At 43.3% G+C, this 20,059-nt stretch overlaps 1 protein-coding gene and 1 long non-coding RNA gene across 2 annotated transcripts in view; both read right to left on the bottom strand.

Moving 5' to 3' along the window:
• Nucleotides 1–376: 376 nt before the first annotated feature.
• Nucleotides 377–20,059, bottom strand: part of LOC136612021 (uncharacterized) — a 516,282-nt gene continuing 496,599 nt past the window's right edge. Inside the window, exon 2 of the long non-coding RNA XR_010790338.1 lies at nucleotides 377–605. This is a non-coding gene — a long non-coding RNA (uncharacterized lncRNA). The remainder of the gene's footprint in view (nucleotides 606–20,059) is intronic.
• NUDT5 (nudix hydrolase 5) lies at nucleotides 1,159–19,816 on the bottom strand. The gene is made up of 10 exons (XM_066592062.1): nucleotides 19,798–19,816; nucleotides 17,286–17,351; nucleotides 16,500–16,567; nucleotides 12,261–12,313; nucleotides 12,058–12,165; nucleotides 10,575–10,670; nucleotides 5,485–5,586; nucleotides 4,940–4,948; nucleotides 4,798–4,851; nucleotides 1,159–1,636 (listed from the first exon to the last, which is right to left on the bottom strand). The coding sequence occupies exons 2-10, from the start codon at nucleotides 17,346–17,348 to the stop codon at nucleotides 1,527–1,529; spliced, it is 663 nt and encodes a 220-aa protein (XP_066448159.1). The 5' UTR covers nucleotides 17,349–17,351; nucleotides 19,798–19,816; the 3' UTR covers nucleotides 1,159–1,526.

Below are 20,059 nucleotides of genomic sequence, written 5' to 3'. Positions count from 1 at the left end.
GGAAACCTGGGCGATTTAAAAAACAAAACAAAAACGCAGAAAGATAGGATAAATCTCGCAACATCCCATAAGTGAAGACACCACAGGTGTGAAGAAAACCACTGAAGAGCATGGGTTTAATAATTCTGTGTTTCCACTCACTCTTGCACCGCGCAATTTTCACACAAGTGTGAAGCCACCCTTAGTCTACAAGCTGACACTGTTTTTTATGCCGGCTGAAACCGAATAACTAGCAAGAACCTCATGATTCTCCCTAGTCGTTCAGCTGTTTGCCCATGTGTTAAACTAAATGATTAGATGGAACGATTTTTGTTCAGACAATCAGATCAACGGGACATAAGTGTTTAGTCAGAAGTACATTCAGATTTAATTTCAATTCTTTAATGTGTATATATAAAAAAAATCATATGGAGGATTAATGTATTTACACAGATATAAAAATTTAGCAATAGGCTTTACATTCATATCTGTCAAGTATTTCCCTACAATCTAGTATCCTACTAACAAGTTTCTTGTTTCATAGTGTTCAGAGGTAGTACCACAACACTGAATGGTAATCTATAGAAAAAAAATGTAAACACAGCAACCAAATATAAAAAGGATAACTTTTGTGTTATGCCCTTAAAAGATTAAAATAAGAAAACACATGGGAAACAGTTGCCGATCCTTTCAGCCGTGCTGGAAGATTGCTAATTCCCTTGACACAAACTCCTCGCACAATATCAGGCCAACCTTCCCGGGCCTGATTGCGCTCAGCCCATGTGAAATTAGCCTTATGGTCCTTTTACATAGTATGAGAAATCCTTCACATGAGCAAACAATGGCAGAGTTTACTCGTTCAGCTAGTTTGTACAAGCCAATAAAAAGTTTGAATCTACACGATCGAGCGAACGAAATTTACAGTTTCAGTGACTGACTGAACAACTGCTGATTACCTATGGTGCAACTTGTTACCTATATTTTAACGCCTGCACAAAATAGACGAATAAGAAGCAAACAAATTGGCCGTTTTCACACTGAACAATTGTTACAATTAGCACGATCCAGCGGGAATTGTTTTTATAACAATAGTTCTGTGTAAAAGAGCCTTTAGATCTCCATGCTGTGACAATGTCTATACAGTGACGTTTCATAAAACATGCAAGTTATCCATTCACGTTAGTTTCTTCAACAGCTATAGTTGATTTAATAAGTGATCTAACATATTCAAAACATTGTTACTATAAAGTCCCAGGGCACATTCACAGTCATATTTCTTGTTCTAAGTCCATAAGTTTTGGCATAAAACAGGAAGGATTTCCTATGCAGTAATCCACTCATCTTGGGCAAAAGTGACACACACCAAAACTATGATCGTCAGAGTTTGCCCTTACTTTATATGTTCATCCATCATATTAAAAATGTCCTATTGTTAAACTAAGTAGGCCGTACACAGGTAATTGAAATATTCAGATGGAATGCTGCCACTTTAAAAATAGAATGATTGAACTGTTCAAATGGGGTCCACATCCAGGAAAGAGGAAACTTTATCCCTTTAGAAATGGGAGTTCATAGGGTTTTGCCACAGCATGTTCCAGGGCCAAGGCATAGGTGTAGACTCTGGCATCCACCACTAGTTTTTCACTTGAAACTAGCTCTGAAAATACAGTAAAAACAAAGAAAATGTAGAATATTCCACAAAAACAAATGGACAGTTTTTCAACAATTCGTGCCCTTATAATAACCAACGTAATAACTATACCACTGAGAAAAATAAATACATCCGCAAGAGAGACAAGGATCACTAGGCTCAGATTGTATAAACATTAAAACATAACCTTTATTAAGTCATTAAAAAAGCGAAATAAAGTAATACCAAGAGAGAACCAGACACGGGGGTGGGGAAACCCTGGACTGACCCTGTGCAGCCTTGGTCTCGATAGCCATAATATACAGAGTCATCGCCCTGAGAAGGGCGGCTCAATTATCTAACACAATTTTGGTGACAGATGTCAGAACCTTTTTTTGGGGGGGGGTATTTTGTGGTCGTCTGAAGAAAAAAAAAATTGTTTTTCTCCATCGGGTCTGCTGATCAAGATATGACATATCTCCATATAAATGTATACATGTACACATATTGCATTATTCATGTAATGTCGGCCAATCAAAAGTTAAAAGGTACAAAGATAAATCCCACAAAGCCTTGAACACGAACAAAACAAGAGTTTCTTCATTGAGACATGCCGAAGAAAGTACATTTTTGTGATCCCCTGCGATGAGATAATTCTAGACATTCTAACTGCCGCCATCATATTTGTATCCCATCGTCCACAAACCTGTTCTAGCACGGTCTTTACTTCCTGTTGAAATCATTCACCCTGTTCATCACTTACATCACCAAGACAATCTGGAAATCCATCCAAAATGACTGCAGGTCCTGCAATTTGATGCTCACGTTACACCCAATTGTGTTCAACAAGAGAAGGGAGTTTATTCTCCACAAGTTCACAGGAGTTTACAGCCTTATAGATCCCGAGGAAATGCTTTAGAATCATAGATTCTAAATCCTAGAATAGTAGAGTTGGAAGGGACCTCCAGGGTCATTGGGTCCAAACCTCCTGCACAGTACAGTGCAGGATTCACTGAATCATCCGAGACAGATGTCTGTCCAGCCTTTGTTTGAATACTTCCATTGAAGGAGAACTCACCACCTCTCGTGGTAACCTGTTCCACTCATTGATCACCCTCACTGTCAGAAAGTTTTTTCTAATACCTAATTTATGTCTCCTCCCTTTCCGTTTCATCCTATTGCTTCTAGTCTTTCCTTGTGCAAATGAGAATAGGGCTGATCCCTCTGCACTGTGACAGTCCTTCAGATATTTGTAGACCGCTATTAAGTCTCTTCTCAGCCTTCTTTTTTGCAAGCTAAACAGGCCTTAGGCCTCGTTCACACAGGCTACAAAATCATCGCTATGGTTTGTAGCCTGAAAGAACACATTGGAAACCATGGGCTTCACATACATGCGTTTTGTAGCAAAATTTTGTAGTCTGTATGAACGAGGCCTAAAAGTTATGTTTTAATGGATATATCTTTTGGCAATGGATCAAGTGCTAAAACACACAGTATCTGTATTAACTTTATTCTATTCATTAGCACATTTACAGCAATAAAGGGGTTGTCCCGCGAAAGCAAGTGGGGTTATACACTTCTGTATGGCCATATTAATGCACTTTGTAATGTACATTGTGCATTAATTATGAGCCATACAGAAGTTATTTACTTACCTGTTCCGTTGCTAGCGTCCTCGTCTCCATGGTGCCGTCTAATTTCAGCGTCTAATCGCCCGATTAGACGCGCTTGCGCAGTCCGGTCTTCTTTCTTCTGAATGGGGCCGCTCGTGCCAGAGAGCGGCTCCTCGTAGCTCCGCCCCGTCACGTGTGCCGATTCCAGCCAATCAGGAGGCTGGAATCGGCAATGGACCGCACAGAAGACCTGCGGTCCACCGAGGGTGAAGATCCCGGCGGCCATCTTAGCAAGGTAAGTACGAAGTCGCAGCAGCGCCGGGATTCGGGTAAGTACCGGACGTTTGTTTTTTTTTAACCCCTGCATCGGGTTTGTCTCGCGCCGAACGGGGGGGCTATTGAAAAAAAAAAAACCCGTTTCGGCGCGAGACAACCCCTTTAATAGTTATCCGAAAGGTCAGAGGAAACATGACAAGTTTGTTGTCTGAAACGTTGCTAACATGGATGCTCCTAAAATACTGTATGATTTTTATTACTTCTCAGATGATACACTGTGTGATCTACAGTCTGCTTACTAGAATGCTACTAGCCAACTAAGTTCTGTGCGAACATTGAAGCAGAAAAATATGCATGTAGATTTCAGCTCTAAATTTAGTAGAACAGTGAATACAACTCTGGATGCAGGCTGCAACGAAGGAGACGTACAAGACGACTTTTGAACCCCGAAAAATCTGCTCTGCAGTCGGGGGTCGTCTTATGCGCCGGTAATACAAAAAAAAAAAAAGTGTAAAAAAAAAAATTTTTATTACTCACCTCCCACGGCGTCCTGTCGCGCTCCGGCAGGATGTCGCTCGCTCCGGCAGGCTGTCGCTCGCTCCTCGTCCCCGCCGCAGCATAGCTTTCTGAATGCGGGGCTTGAAATCCCCGCTTCCAGAAAGCTAATACACACGCCGGCAGCCATGACAGCATTGAATGGCTGTGATTGGCTAAAGCACACGTGGCTTCAGCCAATCACACTATTCAATGACATCATTCAATGGCTGTGATTGGCTGAAGGCGCACGTGTTAGCAATCACACCCATTCAATGATGTCATTGAATAGTGTGATTGGCTGAAGCCACGTGTGCTTTAGCCAATCACAGCCATTCAATGATGTCATGGCTGCCGGCGTGTGTATTAGCTTTCTGGAAGCGGGGATTTCAAGCCCCACATTCAGAAAGCTATGCTGCGGCGGGGACGAGGAGCGAGCGACAGCCTGCCGGAGCGAGCGACATCCTGCCGGAGCGCGACAGGACGCCGGGGGAGGTGAGTAATAAAATTTTTTTTTTTTCTCCACTGAATACTGGCGTATATGGTGACAGTTGGGGGGTCGTCTTATACGCCCCGTCGCCTTATACGCCGGTATATACGGTACAATATAAGTAAAACGATGTATTTACAAAAAAGATATACAACTATGCAGATAAATTCAGGTAATTATAAAAGGGCAGACAAGTGTTTTAAATCAACCTACGGAGACCAATACAAAAAAGGCAGTTTACCATGCAATACATATGCTTGCTACACTATACATACCATCAATACGTTTTCGAAATTCTAGTTTAGGAATCAGTATTGTTTCTGTAAATTCTACAAAAAAGTAATAAAAGAAATGTGAACTTCATAAACCATGCATAGAAATAACATTTCAAACGCTAGTGTTAAAAATGGGACCTACCTCCTTCCGCTAGTATAGTAGTTATAAAGAACATGGGGGAAAAAAAAGAAAACAGACAATGTAAGAGAAGGTTTCACATTTAAAGAACAGGGTTTTAATAAATACGCTGCGGGTTGTACCTGGTTACATTGGTAGGGGAAAAAAGTACAATTCAACAAAGATCAGAAATAAGCACCCCCTTCATTTATAAAATGAATACTAATGCCATTTCATCTCAAAAGACAAACATTATCGGATCTACAACAAACCCAAACAGCTCTGTTATATCTATCAAACTGCATTAACCCTTTGCAGTCCAATTTTGGATTCAGTGTTTCCTAGGGGGGGCTTTCTCTTTCTGCCATTATACAATGGCGCCATTTGTTGGCTAGAGCCAGTACTGCAGTATGTGACATGCTGGGGAGGCCCGCGATAACAGAGCGGCCAGTAATCTACAGTAAGAATACCCTGCCGGACGTCTTCCGACAGCGGAGCTGCAAAGCTTTCAATCAGAATGTCTTTAGTCGTCAACATGATTGAATTTAGTTTTTAACAAATGTACTCACCAAGCTTGGGTTTAGGTTTGACATTTACAGAATCATCCCCATTAATGTGCACCGTTACAACATGTGTTGTACAGTTTGACAATCCAGGATCTAAACAAGACACTAAATAATAAAAGAAAGATCAGAATGGTTTGTAATAAAACTAGACATATTTCTAGGCAAATTATAGAACCTCTTTATTCCCGATTTACTACATGGTCCTCACAAACAGTTGTGTGTACCAGCTATCTGATTCATATAGAGTATGAAGGCACTGTTAGTCTATCGATGCTTTTATACCACAGCTATTTTACAGACATTTTCCAATACAGAGCATGCTTTTAAAGGGGTTATCCCAGGAAAAAAAATTCTAAGCTATTGAAATAAAACAGTCTAGTACGATCTGCTGTTTCTTTTCAATAGTTTTTAAAAGTACAATAAAGGCAGTGAAATGTGTTGGGTTACAAAGAAGTCTTAGAGTAGTCTGCAAGCAGTGCTACAGCATTTGTTCTGTTATCAACAAGAATAATGTCGGGTATAAAACAGTTAATGGTCCCAGTTACTTACATGTACCACTGGATATAGAATTGGGCTGTAAGGTTTAATATATAATAGTTGGGGGAGGGGAATGATCTTTGCACTATATAGGTGCAGGGAATTGTGCGAGCCATAAATTCAGATTACACATAAAAGCTTAGTGTTCTCACGTCTGGATTGCTAGCATTTTTTCATACAAGTAAATTATTTAGTAACATAGCATGTTAGGGGGAAAGAAGACAATGTCCATCCAAGTTCAGCTCTTTCCACCCCTCTACCCACCCCCACCTTCTTCTTGTTGATCCAGAGGAAGGCAAAAAAAAACAAAAACGAACAATTAGGCAGAAGCCAATTTAAGGGACAAATGTTGTGCATACGATGTCAGATACTAGCTCCCGCATACACTCACTCCTGTGCTGTTGCATGAGAGCTAGTATCGCTGGCTCGCTCACAGAGCGATGTTACAGTCCTACTGTCAAGACTGGTGGCTCTCGGGGTCTCTTTGCCCGCACCGCCGCTCCTATCTCCCGGGCTGCTGGGGTGCGGTGCAGGGGAGCCCTGGTCTTGGTGACTTTCCCTGGCCGCCGGCTCAGTCCGCGCGTGTCCTCGTTGCCATGACTCCTGGGCGCTTTTGCTCTGCTGTCTCTGCAGGCGGCAGGGGCTGTTTTGCCAGCATCTAATTTGCTCCTGCTGCTGTCCGACTCCCCATCCCAATCAGCTGCTGGGGCAGGAGTTCTGACAGCATTTAAACTCCTCAGTTTCTCCTGATCCCTGCCAGTGTATGTTTGTCTCCAGGCTACACCCACGTTATTGGATTGTATTTCTGTCTTTTGACCCACTTGCTTCAGACCCGACCTGACCTTGTACTGCATTATTCTCTGTTGCAGACCCGGATTGCCAGGCCTGCCTTTTTGTTTTGTGTGTACCTTGTTTGTCTGCAAGTCTGACTCCTGCCCCGCAACCCTAGCGACGTTAGGGACTGTCGCCCAGTTGTCACCCTAGGGCCTAGCAGGCCGGGACAGGGGTTGAGGGTAATTTTCAAGGACTTCCAGGTACCTGGATCCTAGCTCCCTGACACCTACTGGATAAGTTTACACGGTGAAACACAGAAAATGAACTATATGAAATATCTATAAAACGAGAGCCAATAAAAAATTTTCATGGTCATATTTGTGTTTAGCACACCAAGATACTACAGATAAGGACCTTTTTAAGTCAGTAACAATTTCAGTGTTGAGCAGTAATATATATAATTTGAAGTATTGTTTGTGGTGGGAACCACAAGCAGTGGATTTAACCCCTTAATGACAAGGCCTATTTTGGGCTTAAGGACGCCCGATTTTTGGCGGACTTTCATCTCCATTTTTCAAAAGCCATAATTTTTATTTTTCCGTCGACGCGGCCAAATAAGGGCTTGTTTTTTGCATGGCGAACTGTAGTTTTTGATGGGTACATAGACTATATTGTAAAACTTTTATTATTTTTTTTATGATATAAGGGAGAGAAAACACATCAATTCTGCCATAGATTCTTTTTTTTTTTAACAGCGTTAATCATGCAGTATAAATGACACAATCCATTTTTTCTGCAGGTCGGTACGATTACAACGATACCAAAATTCTTACTTTTTTTAGGTTTTTCCACTTTTCTGCAATAAAAACCCTTTTTTTGAAAATCTTTTTTTTCTCTAAAATCACTGTATTCAAAGTCCTGTAACTTTTATTTTTCTATGTACAGAGCTCTGTGAGGGCTTATTTTTTGCGCAACAAGCTGTAGTTTTTATTGGTACCATTTTGGGGAATATACAGCTTTTTTGATCACTTGCATTGCATTTTTAGGGAGGCAAAATGCTAATTTTTTTGTTTTTTTTTTAACGCTTTTTTCGCTGCACAGTCAAAAGCATGTGCAGCTTATTGTACACGTCGTTACAGCCGCAACAATACCAAATATGTGGGGTTTTAATTTTTTACCTTTTATGCTAATATGAGAAAAAGCATTAAAAAAAAGGTTTTTTTTAAACTTTTTTTGGTTATTTTTCTTTTTTCATACAGGGATAACAGGCTATGGCACTACAGGACGCCAGTGTCTGACGTCCTGTTGCCATAGCAACCAGCCGGGCAGTCTACGATTATATCGCGAGAGCCCAGCTCCCTCTGTGAACCCCTCCCATGCCGCGATCTACATAGATTGCGGCAGGGAAGGGGTTAACAGCGGGGGGGGGGGGGGGGGGGGGGGGGCGGGGGCGGCCGCGCATCTCCGATGCACCCCGCTGTTGCAGCTGGAGGCCGGCTATCACTGACAGTTATCACTTATGATCTCGCGCTATCCCCAGGACGTCAGTTTACGCCCTGTTGTGGGAAGTACCCCGCTGCCAGAATGTAAATTTATGCCCTGGAGCGGGAAGGGGTTAACCCTTTCCAATCCAATTTGTATCCTGGTTTTCCTAGTGGGCTTACTCTTTTTCTGCCGTTATACAACGGCGCTATATGTTGGCCAAAGCCAGTACTGCATGACGTGACACGTTCTACAGGCTCCGACTGCAGAGAGGTTGGCATTATACAGTAAGAGAACCCCAACGGACATCTTCCAACATCAGAGCTGTTCAGCCTTAAATCATAATCTTCAGAGGTCAGTCAGTGGATTGGAAAGGGTTAAAAGGTCGCAACAATCTGCCTTTCCAATTGCACTGTCTTTGCCACATCCATCTCGATAATGGTGCCAATGTTGACATGTATGGACTGTTGTGATGCTGTGTGTGTGTACAATCCGTTCTGGTGGTGCATTCTGAGAGAGAGAAGGTAGCCCCTCACACAGCATCCTCTTCTCATCAGGGGAGCTACTGAGCAAGTGCAATGGCAATCCTATTCCTCTGAGATGCAGAGCAGAAATTGCACCCGTGCGTCAGCAGCAGTCTATCTTGCCCTGGATGCACGCTCTCCAGCAGACACTAGTATTTATCTGCACCTTGTACGACTATTGTCAGTTGTTATTCCTGCAGCTTCAGCACTTGCACTGGTTTATTACATTGATGATTTTTTTTGGGGAGACTGGCCTTAGAACTGAAGTGTAACACTTCTTGTAACATCCCCTTGGCCTTTTTTGTGGAGGCAGCGGTATGGACGTGGGACAACTTAGGAAGGGAACAGGACGACTAATTTATTAGCTTGGGGGAGGGCTACTAGTAGAGCAGTACACAAACATGAAATCCTTAACCAGCGCACCAATCTCTAGACATACAATGGTGCAAGGAGAACAGGTGGGGTTTTAACCTTGGTGTGGAAGGTCAATTATTAACATGTTTGAAACGGGATATGGAAGGTTTTTAACCTTGGGGGTATCTACCCAGAACTTAACTGTCTGTGGTCCTCAATCACAGGGTTTCTGAAATGCATTAGAGTTCTGTTTTTCTACTCCTGTACCCTTTTGCTTTTAATTATCATAGAATATATTTTTTTTAATGAAGATACACGCACTAAGAACCCATTCTTCTAGTATAGTAGTACTCATTTCAGATAGATGTAGTCAGCAGCACTCTTGTACACAAAGCAAGACTTTTGCTGAGGCCATATATCACTAGTCAGAACCAATACCTCCAGAGAAAGTGTCCCATAATCATCAAGAAAGAGTGGCAGCATATAAGGTGCAAAGGATATAAAAGTCTTTATTCCTTCATGATAAAATCTGTGATGTTTTGACCCTAGCTATATGCTGCCACTCTTTCTTGATTCTAGTATAGCAGTATGTCACTTCTGAATCATGTGTGGTGGTGCATTGCACCCACAATATAGACAGGGATCCTAAAACAGATTTAAAACCTTTTTTTGTAGCTCCTAGCATCCAGATGACAGAATGTGTGCACCAACATTGGGCATGATAACACTCTTCCTGATACAAATAGACTGCTTATGGGGGACAGATGGTGCAAACTACTAACACAATTGCCAGGGCTTGTTGCAACATAAATGTCAAAAACCAAACTGCTATGTATGTAGTCTCTACAATATTCTACTATAGACTTTAAACTCTGGCCAGAGTTCTTGAAAAAGAAAGAAAACTATGCAAAAAGCATGAAAAGATGCCACCTAACATAAATCAAAAATGGTGTGCATGGAAGCACCCGGAAAGCTGCTGACAGAGGGCAAGGTTTCTCTAGCCAACGTCTGGCTCTGTGAGTCTCTATGAAACTTCACAGCACAAAGTATCATCATGTACAAATTTTGGATATAACTGATTGGAGACTTAATTCTGGCTTTTAGAGTGTCATGTCTGGGTCTAACTACATGGTGATGGACTCTCTCTATTTAGGCTACACTTGTAATGTCAGTATTAAGAATAAATCAAGTACGGAGGAGTAGTCTACATAACAAGCTATCGAGACAACATAAAGGGGTGCAGCCTCCACAAACCCATCTTGGGACGAGAGAAGGCACGTGTAGACTAGGCTCCATCGGCAGCCCCAACAACCTCAGATCTCCTGTGCTAGGAAGGGATTCTATAGGCTGCATAGATGGCAGCCATTTAGTGGCATTCTTGGACAACATCTTTAAAATACAGCCAGACAACTATTAACAGACCTGGGGAACACTCAATGACTTCTCCTTTGTAACCGGTTTCCTCTTCCAGTTCTCGAAGTGCTGCTTGCTCTGCAGTTTCATTTTCATCTATAAGACCTAGCATAAGTTTGAATAGAAAAACAAAGTTAAAACAAGTCATAATGAAGAGAAGGGGCGGAAGAGTTATTTAAGTTTTGTCCAAACAGGCTACCTATGTATAAAAACAAATAAGCCTATACTCGCTCCTCCGGGTGCCCGCTGTGTACAGCACTGTTGCTCCTGGTCTTCCCTGTGATATATGGTTTACAAGCTGCAGCAGCCTGTGTACAGGACGTCACAAGCTGCAACAGCCAATGACTGAGCTCAGTGATCATCAAGCCTGCTCCACACACTAACACTAAAATTGGCCAAAGGGCATAAAAACACCCCGGCTACATATTTAAAAATAGTAACTGTGCTTTTTTCAAATGTTTGACATGTCAAAAGGGACACTTCAAAGGTTTTGATCACTGTGGGCTGCTGAGACGCTCACCGATCTTCAGAATAAGCTAGCTGAAGGATTCAACAGAAAGTCTATAGGTCCATTTTTAGCTAGTGAGCAGTAACAGCGCTCTAACCAGCTCTTCAGCTGGCTCTTTGTAGCAAATCAGTGGGGGTCTCAGCAGCCTAACTCCCAACAATCATAACTTGACATATCATGGGGACAGCTCAAACATTTTTTAGAAAGTGCAGTTATACTTTAAGTTCTGTAAAGCACAACTCCGTTTGTAAAATACTGAATAATTTACAAGAGTGGAAATGCTTGTAGCTCAACTGGAAGTATATAGCCCTCACACACTGCATACAACAGTGTCCCCCATAACAGTGTCAGACCCCGGTACTTGCTACCAGTTCCAATGCTGCATACTCATCCTCCGCAATCTAAGAAGGACATTACATGTGATACCAGTCAGCGCTCAAATGTATCTTCCTTGACCAGAACTAAATATAATCAGTGCAGTAAATAGAGAAGGAAGCTGCGGTCAAATTATGGTACTATGTCCTCAGCATCATAAGGAAGTTGTTGTTTTTTGACAGCCTTGCCTTCCTGCACATTAGGATACAAGCATGCATTACTGTGACCTGAAGGTTGCACACTGCATATAGCCGGTGCACCCCTGATGTAAACATTGACTTTTTAAAAATCAATTGTCCACTGATTTCATAGATAAAATGAAAAAAAAAAAAAAGAAATAGGCTTTTGACATTTTTACTTTTTCAGAGGGTTTGTTGCATAACAGGTGGTAATTACTTTATATACAGAGGTAGCATCTTATGCTGAAGAATTTCCACTGTTGCGCAATAAAGCTTTATACCATTTCCCAGATACCTTATCAAATTTATTTCATAATTGGGCCCCATTGTTGCCAGATTTGTTTAATCCAACAGTACTGGACTAATCATTGGTTTTCTGTATAACCACAAGCAGAACAGGTACCGACACTCATAATATAGAAACAAATACCTGCAGGGAATTCCAGACAGTAGCAACCCAAAGGAGGTCTAAACTGTTTGATGAGCACCATGCATTCATAGTGGAGTGTTCTTTGTAATACTGGGATTATTGCTACACCTATTAAGTAACAAAAAAATAAATGTAATTAAATTCTGGAATTATTGACATCCCTCAGCAGATCCCCAACTCCTGATATACAGAGTGCTACTTACCATCCACTGCACTGCTGGCTCTTCTTGTTGTTCGCTTTACAGTTTCCCATGTCCTGGTGGATAACAGGAGGATATAAAAAGGTTAAATATTTTTGCTGGCTCTCCAGTACAGCATAGCTTCATTCTGGTATGGATTTCTCTTTCCACAAGCCATGCTGGACCCGCTTTGCCTTGTCCTGACAAACACCAATCCAATGGAGTGTCCCCAGCTCCCACAGAGTGCCGTAGATGCTACACACTATGTAATCCTCCACCAGCAACCTGCCTTGTGTGCTTTCCTCTTGAAGTCTTGCTTCTATTGTGTACAGTACACACTGCACCAAAAGGGACATATTAACTTTATTCTATGGATCAGTACAATTACTACGATACCAAATTTATATAGATTTTTTTTGGCTGTACTGATTTTAAAAACAAAAATCTTTGGGGGGGGGGGGGGAACAATTTCTGCCTCCACTTGATGGCCATTTTTTTTTTTTTTTGATTGACAGAGTTGTGCAAAGCCTTGTTTCTTGCTGAACGTCTTGTACATGGGACTTTTTCTTTACTCTATTAAATTTTTTCTTGGAGACTGCGTGACCAAAAAAAAAAAAAAGTGCAATTCTGAGGCTGTGTTTTTTTCTGCCGACCTTCACTGTGCGTGTTAAATAATGTGTTACTTTGACAGACCAGACCTTTATGGAAACAGATAAATATGTTTTAGGTTTAATTTTTATTATAAATATGCAAAGGGTTCTTTGGTTTTTTATAGTCCCCATTGGGAAGGTATGATTGCTTCTACATCATATCGCGATCTGACAAGCAATCTATTAAGCCATGCCACAGGTATGGTTTGATAGGCAATCTGTAATGACAGCGCTTGGGGCTTTCAAAAGGCCCCCCTGCTGTCATGGCAACCAAACTGTATACGGAGGGTTTTTCAGTAACCCCAAACTCTGATCGGGGCATTTAAAGTGTTAACAGCCGCGGCCAGCATGAATGCTGATCCCAGCTGTTGCCGGTGGGTGTCAGCTGTAAGAAACTGCCAGCCGCCGCATTGTATAGAGTGGGATCGGCTCCCCATCCCCCTCCATACAAACTCCAAACCTGCATCATGTAACTGTACGTCATGGAACGTTCAGGGGTTAAAGGAGTATTCCCATTTCCCATGTTGGCCAATCATGATTGCGATTAGAGATGAGCGAGTATACTTGCTAAGGCTAACTACTCGAGCGAGTAGTGCCTTAGTCGAGTATCTGCCCGCTCGTCTCTAAAGATTCGGCTGCCGGCTGCGGGCGGGGAGCGGCGGGGAGATCCCGCTTTCCCCCTGCTCACTCCCGCAACTCACCTGTCACTCGCGCCGGCAGCCGAATCTTTAGAGACGAGCGGGCAGATACTCGACTAAGGCACTACTTGCTCGAGTAGTTCGCCTTAGCGAGTATACTCGCTCATCTCTAGTTGCGATGTATGAGGCCACGGAGGTGGTTGGAAAACCAAGATTAAAATCAACCATAAGTTAAAAGTTAGTAGTATATTTTATAAGACACCTTGTCAGCAGCTATCAGCACCATAAACTAAGTTATGGTGCTTATAGCGCAGGTCCCCAGGAACTCAGGGAGGTATTTTTTATTTATACTGGACCGCCTTCTGAGGCTCCCATGGTCAGCCCTGAAAGGTGGAGAGCAGACCATGCATTCAGAGCGCGGATCATGTCATTGCACTCAAAACTGCAGGCCGCATGCACGCTTCCATTGATCTCTATGTCAGGACTCACAACCTTGTGAATCAGCCGATGTGTTGGCAAGGAAGCCAGTAGGCTACTTCAGAAGAGGGATGAATTCAGTGGCAGCAATATGTTAATGGATGCCTCCCAGGAATTTTTAAGTAGATTATCTACCTTTCTAGATATAAGATCATACAACGAAGAATATTCAAACAAGATAGTTGTCCATTTTTGTTTTTACTACCCAAGGCTCCTGAATGCCTATTCTGTAGATTTCTCTCCATAGGAGAATGGTAACCCCTTTTTAAATTCCCTGGATACTATTAATCTCTTTTCAGTCGCTCTCCATTTTTCTAGAATTATCTCTTTAACCCTATATCACTAAACATTTTCGCGTTACACTGTCACTACATATTAGTCTCACAGACTAACAAAATTAAACTTAAAGATTTTCTTTATTTCTCGTATTAGGGAAAAAGTAACTTATATGAAAAGACATTTATTAAATTCCCCTAAAAACTATCAAACTAAATAAACGTATTCCTTGCAGTCATTGCAGACTAGAACAGTGTGTCCGCCACAAATGGCCTTGCTGCAGGAGTGGCATGAGAACTTGGTCATCCTGTCCTTTGTATAGACAAAATGCGCAAATTTTGCCACAACACTTTCAATTTTCATATTATCTTTGATATTCGCTTTAATATCCCTCCTCAAAGTCACAGTATCGAAACGTTCCCATAACCACGGCTCAGTGAGTATCTGTGAGACCAATGTTTAGTGATCTAGGGTTGGAATTGACTGGAGATGCATGCTTCGTTCTTGCTGTGAGCCCCCCAAACATCTCATTTTGGACGAATCTAGGTTTTGGTTTTTTAAACTTCCTCAATATTCATAGTACAGCTTTCAGGAAATAATCTAGATCTTCAGAATCCAAATATTTCTCATCTGGTTTCTAAAAAGCATTTCCAACCTCTTCCATTTCTCCATTCAAGTTCAAAAGCTCCTGTGATTCTGAATGTGAAGAGAAGATTTGGCTAATTTTAGATTACTTCCTACAGGAAGAATTCCACCCTGGAACACTGGACTTCAATAAAGCTGATGCCAACTCTAAGGCTGCCTGTCCACGGGCGTTACTGCATTGCGTTATCCGCGCTTTCCATGAGCGGAGAATCATAGCGATTCTCCACTCGCGGGATTAAAATTGCGGCATGCCGCGATTCTCCGCGGTAAGCCTATCTGTGAGATAGGCTAACAGCGGAGAACTGACAGTTCTCTCTCCTGCTCCCGGGGCGGTGGAATATCGCTAGCAATATTCGGCAACGCCTGTGGCATGCAGCCTAAGGGATGCATGTTGCCCTTTAAGGACTTGTCACAAAAATCAGAGCTTTTTTCTTCCATGCATTATATATATATATTACATATACACATACTCATTTGCAGGGCTCATGTGTGTATTACAAATACTGCATCCTTTGATTTCGCTTTTACAAACAGGCTTGGACTTCGGTCAAGTCTCTCCTTCTAAAGATATTTGAGGGAGAAAGAGACAAGGTATATGTCCCATACAATCAACACAGATGAGGAAGGAAGGATTCTAAGAACCTACTCACAGTACTAAGGCCAACTGGAAACTGTGCATTCCTATCTGATACAGGTGAGGCGAGATTCCTTGCCAAGAATCTAAGGCGAGAGGCCTCAACTACAGGAAATGTTATCTTAACATACCCCACTGCTTGCAACCGCATCCCTGAGTGACAGTGGTATTTCGAGGCTGCGCCCCTTCTAAGGCTACCATGCTCTGAAGCGCATCTGAACGGGGGCGGAGCAAGCATCACACACTATATGCCGTGTGTGTGTGAGCCCAACAGACACTGAGCAGTGAAAGTCATCGCTCTTGGACCCAACCAGCAAGAGGAAAATGGACACCAGCCACATGATTCCAGATAAGTGCTGATGCCTCCATCTGAGGAGCATCTAATCTATCCAGCCAGCCAAGTCCTCTCTGCTCCATCCCTTTAACACTAGGAAATGCAACGGTGAAGGGCTATTTGACTTCTGTGTAGGTTTTCTGTCCCTACAGAGTCGGGTAGCAGCCTCCAGTTGGAATGTAGTGAAAGGATGATTCCATGTTACAACATGCTCAACAAGATACAAATAATTATGTTGCACCAGCACTCCGTTCACTTTCAATGTGAGTGCAAAGATGCTCAAGTGGGCGCCACTTGACTATTTCCATCAGCCCCAATAAAATCAATGGAGAGCTGATCAGTGCTCCATTCGCAATGACAGAAGATCAAGACAAGGGAGTCCTGTGGGTATGGGACACTTTGGCAATTGTGGTACAATCCCTTTAGGTTTCCTCCCACAAATTATGGGAATTAGATATATAACCTACAGAAGTAAAAACTGGTGAAAAAAAACATATCAGGGTACAAGTCATATAATGGCCAGCCTATTTTGAAAATCTTTTTGTAAAGTAATGGACACTTTAAACTTTTTGAGAAGACTAGAAAAAATAATACAATCACTCGACCAACCTTGTTTTCCCCTCATGGTCTGCATACGTTGTTTCCTGAAGCTGGACCCATTTACCTTTCACTAGCGTCTAAAAAAACAAAACAAAATGTTCTCAGCGACAATAAAGAGTCACCTTATAAAACTACATTTAGCTAAACGGATTAGTTGACGGTATTTCAAAACGAAGTAATGTGCTCGGTCAATGACCACATCTTACAAGCTTTCTTTTAGGCCTACTGCACACGGGCGACACGGCATTGCCACGAGAAAATCGCAGCGATATCACATTGCTGCACCGTGCAATATTGCTGCGTCTTTTCGCAGCAATACTGCGACTTTGTAACATTGTATGCGAGGATTTGGGGGGGGGGGGGCTTGAAATATAAGCCCTACCCCAAAAATAAGCTGTAACTGAAGAAGAAAGAAAAAAAGTATACATCACTTCTCCCGCGCTGTCTGGGGCGACGCAGCAGCTTCACCCTAGGTCCCGGCACTGACCATCTTCTGGCCGGGAATTGCAAAATCCCCGCCTCCTGGAAGCGCTGGCTGTGATTGGCTGACGCTTAGCCAGTCACAGCCAGTGCTCGATGAATGGCTGTGATTGAACTAATTCCCGTCCAGAAGATTTGAGGCAAAGAAATAAATAAATTTAAAACAAAAAACAAAAAAAAAAACCACGACAACTGGTTTATATAAACACTAAATGTTATAGGCTCGGAACAGATGAAGGCAGGACTCCTAGGAGAAACAGTTAAATTAAATTAGATTTGTAGCATGCAACTATACAAGGACATCAGGAAATATACCTCCTCTTTTAGGATCGTGTCTTTACGAATACCGGCAGGACCTTCCGAATTTATATTATCCATTCTCTAAAAAGAAAAAAAAAAAGATATTAATACATCTCGGGAGATGCAGCTTTACTTTTAATAGGGTGCATTCCTTCAGCAAGTCTCCCCTACTGTCTACAGCAGCGAGATCATATTTCCATACATGTCAATGAAAAACACCTAAAGCTGCATTCACATTAACAGTCCATCAGCTTCTCACTACTACAATGCAGCGGGACGGTTCGGGGCCTTTCACATTGGCAGATTATTGCCCATAATGAGCACTGACGGATGATCTAACAAGTCAACTGGCACTTGGGACGGCTACATGCTACCACTATTGTGTGCCAGTTTGTATGAACGTTCATTCGGGTGATGGCTGGTAAGAATCAGTCTACATTATTGTTGGCCATGCATCATCTGGCGCCAACGACAGGATAACTTATGTCTATAAGGCTGGGTTCCTACAGGGCAGATTTGGTGCGGAAATTCCGTCTGGAATTTCGCCGTGGCAAATTCGCCTGCGGACGCTAATACCGGGATTAGCCAGCCATGTGGACGAGATTTCTCTTGTCTACACGGGATGGCGAATCCATTGCGGCAAAGCCGGCGTTGCAGCGCGGATTCCCTGGCCGCAGCATGTTCATTTTTTTCCCGTTGCAGCTGCACTCTCCTCTATAGGAACGCTGACCGCAACAGAAAAGCGTGCGGCCAAGCTGCTCCAAAACCCGCGGCCAAGAGCCACAGGTTTTCAAGCGGTGCTTTCCAGGCTTAAATCTAGCGTTTTTTCGCTGCAGCCAAACCGCAAGATTTTTGCCAGGATTCCGGCGTGTGACCCCAGCATAAACCGCCCAACGAGCAGGTTGTTTGCTATTCAATCAGTGGGCACATTAAAAGTGAGCGAGTACCAACATTCGCTCAGCCAGTGTAAAAGGGTCTTTAGTTTCTCCTACATCAGATTACTGTCCAGGGCTTGTAAGGACGGCACAGCCTAGAATTCAGGACTGAGCAAGTCCTGCACAGACATCGGGGAGTGCTGGCACAGTCTGGAAGAAAACATTTTCAAACACCCAAAGGCTTCCTTAAAGGCCCATTTACATTGGACGAGTGTCGGGCAAACGATGCCCAACACTCGTCCCTGTATCCCCGCACTTCTGCACAAGAGCTAGCACAGCTGGCTCACACATGGAGCGGCCAGCAGGGGGGCAGTGCAGGAAATCTCTCCTCTCGCTCCCCCACCCCTCTCCATTCACATAACACAGGCGCCATTCACTACTGAAAGGCGGCTGTTTAAGCTGCACTATGAGTGATGATCGTCATCGCTCATCTTTTAGCAGCACAAAAGATGAAGGAGCATGGGAGCGCGGAGACACATTGCCCGACACTCGTCCAATGTAAATGGGCCTTAATAAAGTTACAAAGTTTTTTGTGGCATTTCTTCAAGCTTCTAAAAACTCCATGAATTTAATTCATTTTTACTTTTTCCTTTTTTTTAAAATCACAGATCCTTTTTTCCTGTAGAGAACTCTATATTCAATTTCTATGGTCAAATAATCATTTGTTCGATTTGGGTGAAAAAAGGCACAACGCATTTTACAAGGCAGACACACATTTGCCCTATCGCTGCAGTTTTCACCTGGCCAAATACAAACGCCCGTGTGGAGGCACCCTTAGCCATAGAGATTAATGAGAGGCACCGAGCCATCTGAAAGAAGTCCCACTGCGTGCGCTGATCTCCCAGGGGCACCGTGCTGGCGCAGGGGACACGGCAAGTAGAAGAAGCAGCTACTATACAGCTCTCTCAATAAGGCGTTTTTTCAGTGCGTTCCCCGCGGCGATAATCCGGCCGCGGGGAACGCAGTGAACGCTTTCCATAGTGTTGCTATGGAAAGCGCAGCCCCCCCTGTCCACGAGTGGAGGATCATAGCGATTCTCCACTTGCGGCCGGCAAATCACAGCATGCTGCGAATTACCATGATTATCCGTGGTCAGCCTATCTGTCAGATAGGTTGACAGCAGAGATCCGTCTGCCGGCTCCTGCTCCCCGGTGGTGGGTCCGCCGTGGGATATGGGAACGCCCGTGGGCAGGCAGCCTAACACAGTAAAAATGCTCCGGGTCCTATAATGCCACAATATAGAAACTATTTTGTTTTGTGTTTTTAGCGTGCAAAAGTAATAAAACGATAAAGCTGCCATCACCGTAATCGTCTCCAGAACAAGGCCGGTCTCGCACAACCAGATCTTAATTGCGGATTCCGCAATTGCCACCTGCGTAGACAATCCACAGCAGACCGCGGGTATTGGAAGATGTCAATTTCCAGATTTTCACCCACTGAAACCGACCTAAGGCGCAACACAGGCCAGTCACTAAGGAGTTAAAACCCAGACGAGCGAGCGGAGTACTCAGAGAATGAATCCCCATTATTACTACTCCTGGGGGCTGACATGCGCTCACACAGCTGCAGGCTCGTTACAGTGTACGGCTCACTCGTCAGCACAGCCGGTAGACGAGAGCTAGGAGTTCAGCCGACGGGGAACAAGATGGCACGTCATGCCCAGTCACAACACGACGTCCTGACCTACCTGCACACAAAGTAGCCCGTTGTGCAGCAGCAGCAGTCCACCCGTGCGCTCCACGCCTCTCACCAGCTCACTGTCCTGCCGGCAACAACACAATGTAGTCAGAACGAGGCGTGAGGCGCAGCAGTCACGTGAGCCTTAACGCTGTGCGCGCCGTTGGCTTGTACGAT

Source organism: Eleutherodactylus coqui, chromosome 2 (genome assembly GCF_035609145.1).
Source record: "Eleutherodactylus coqui strain aEleCoq1 chromosome 2, aEleCoq1.hap1, whole genome shotgun sequence".
NCBI classification, from domain to species: Eukaryota; Metazoa; Chordata; class Amphibia; order Anura; family Eleutherodactylidae; genus Eleutherodactylus; species Eleutherodactylus coqui.
Note: the sequence above shows the minus strand (reverse complement) of the source record. Positions and strands in the feature narration are given on the sequence as shown.

Coding starts and splice junctions, on each gene's coding strand:
- NUDT5 (XM_066592062.1), bottom strand. CDS start 17,348: ATGGATAATATAAATTCGGAAGGTCCTGCCGGTATTCGTAAAGACACG. Junction 12,314..16,499: donor GACCATGAGGGGAAAACAAG/GTTGGTCGAGTG, acceptor GTTATCCACCAG/GACATGGGAAACTGTAAAGC. Junction 5,587..10,574: donor AGTCATTGAGTGTTCCCCAG/GTCTGTTAATAG, acceptor TTTATTATTTAG/TGTCTTGTTTAGATCCTGGA.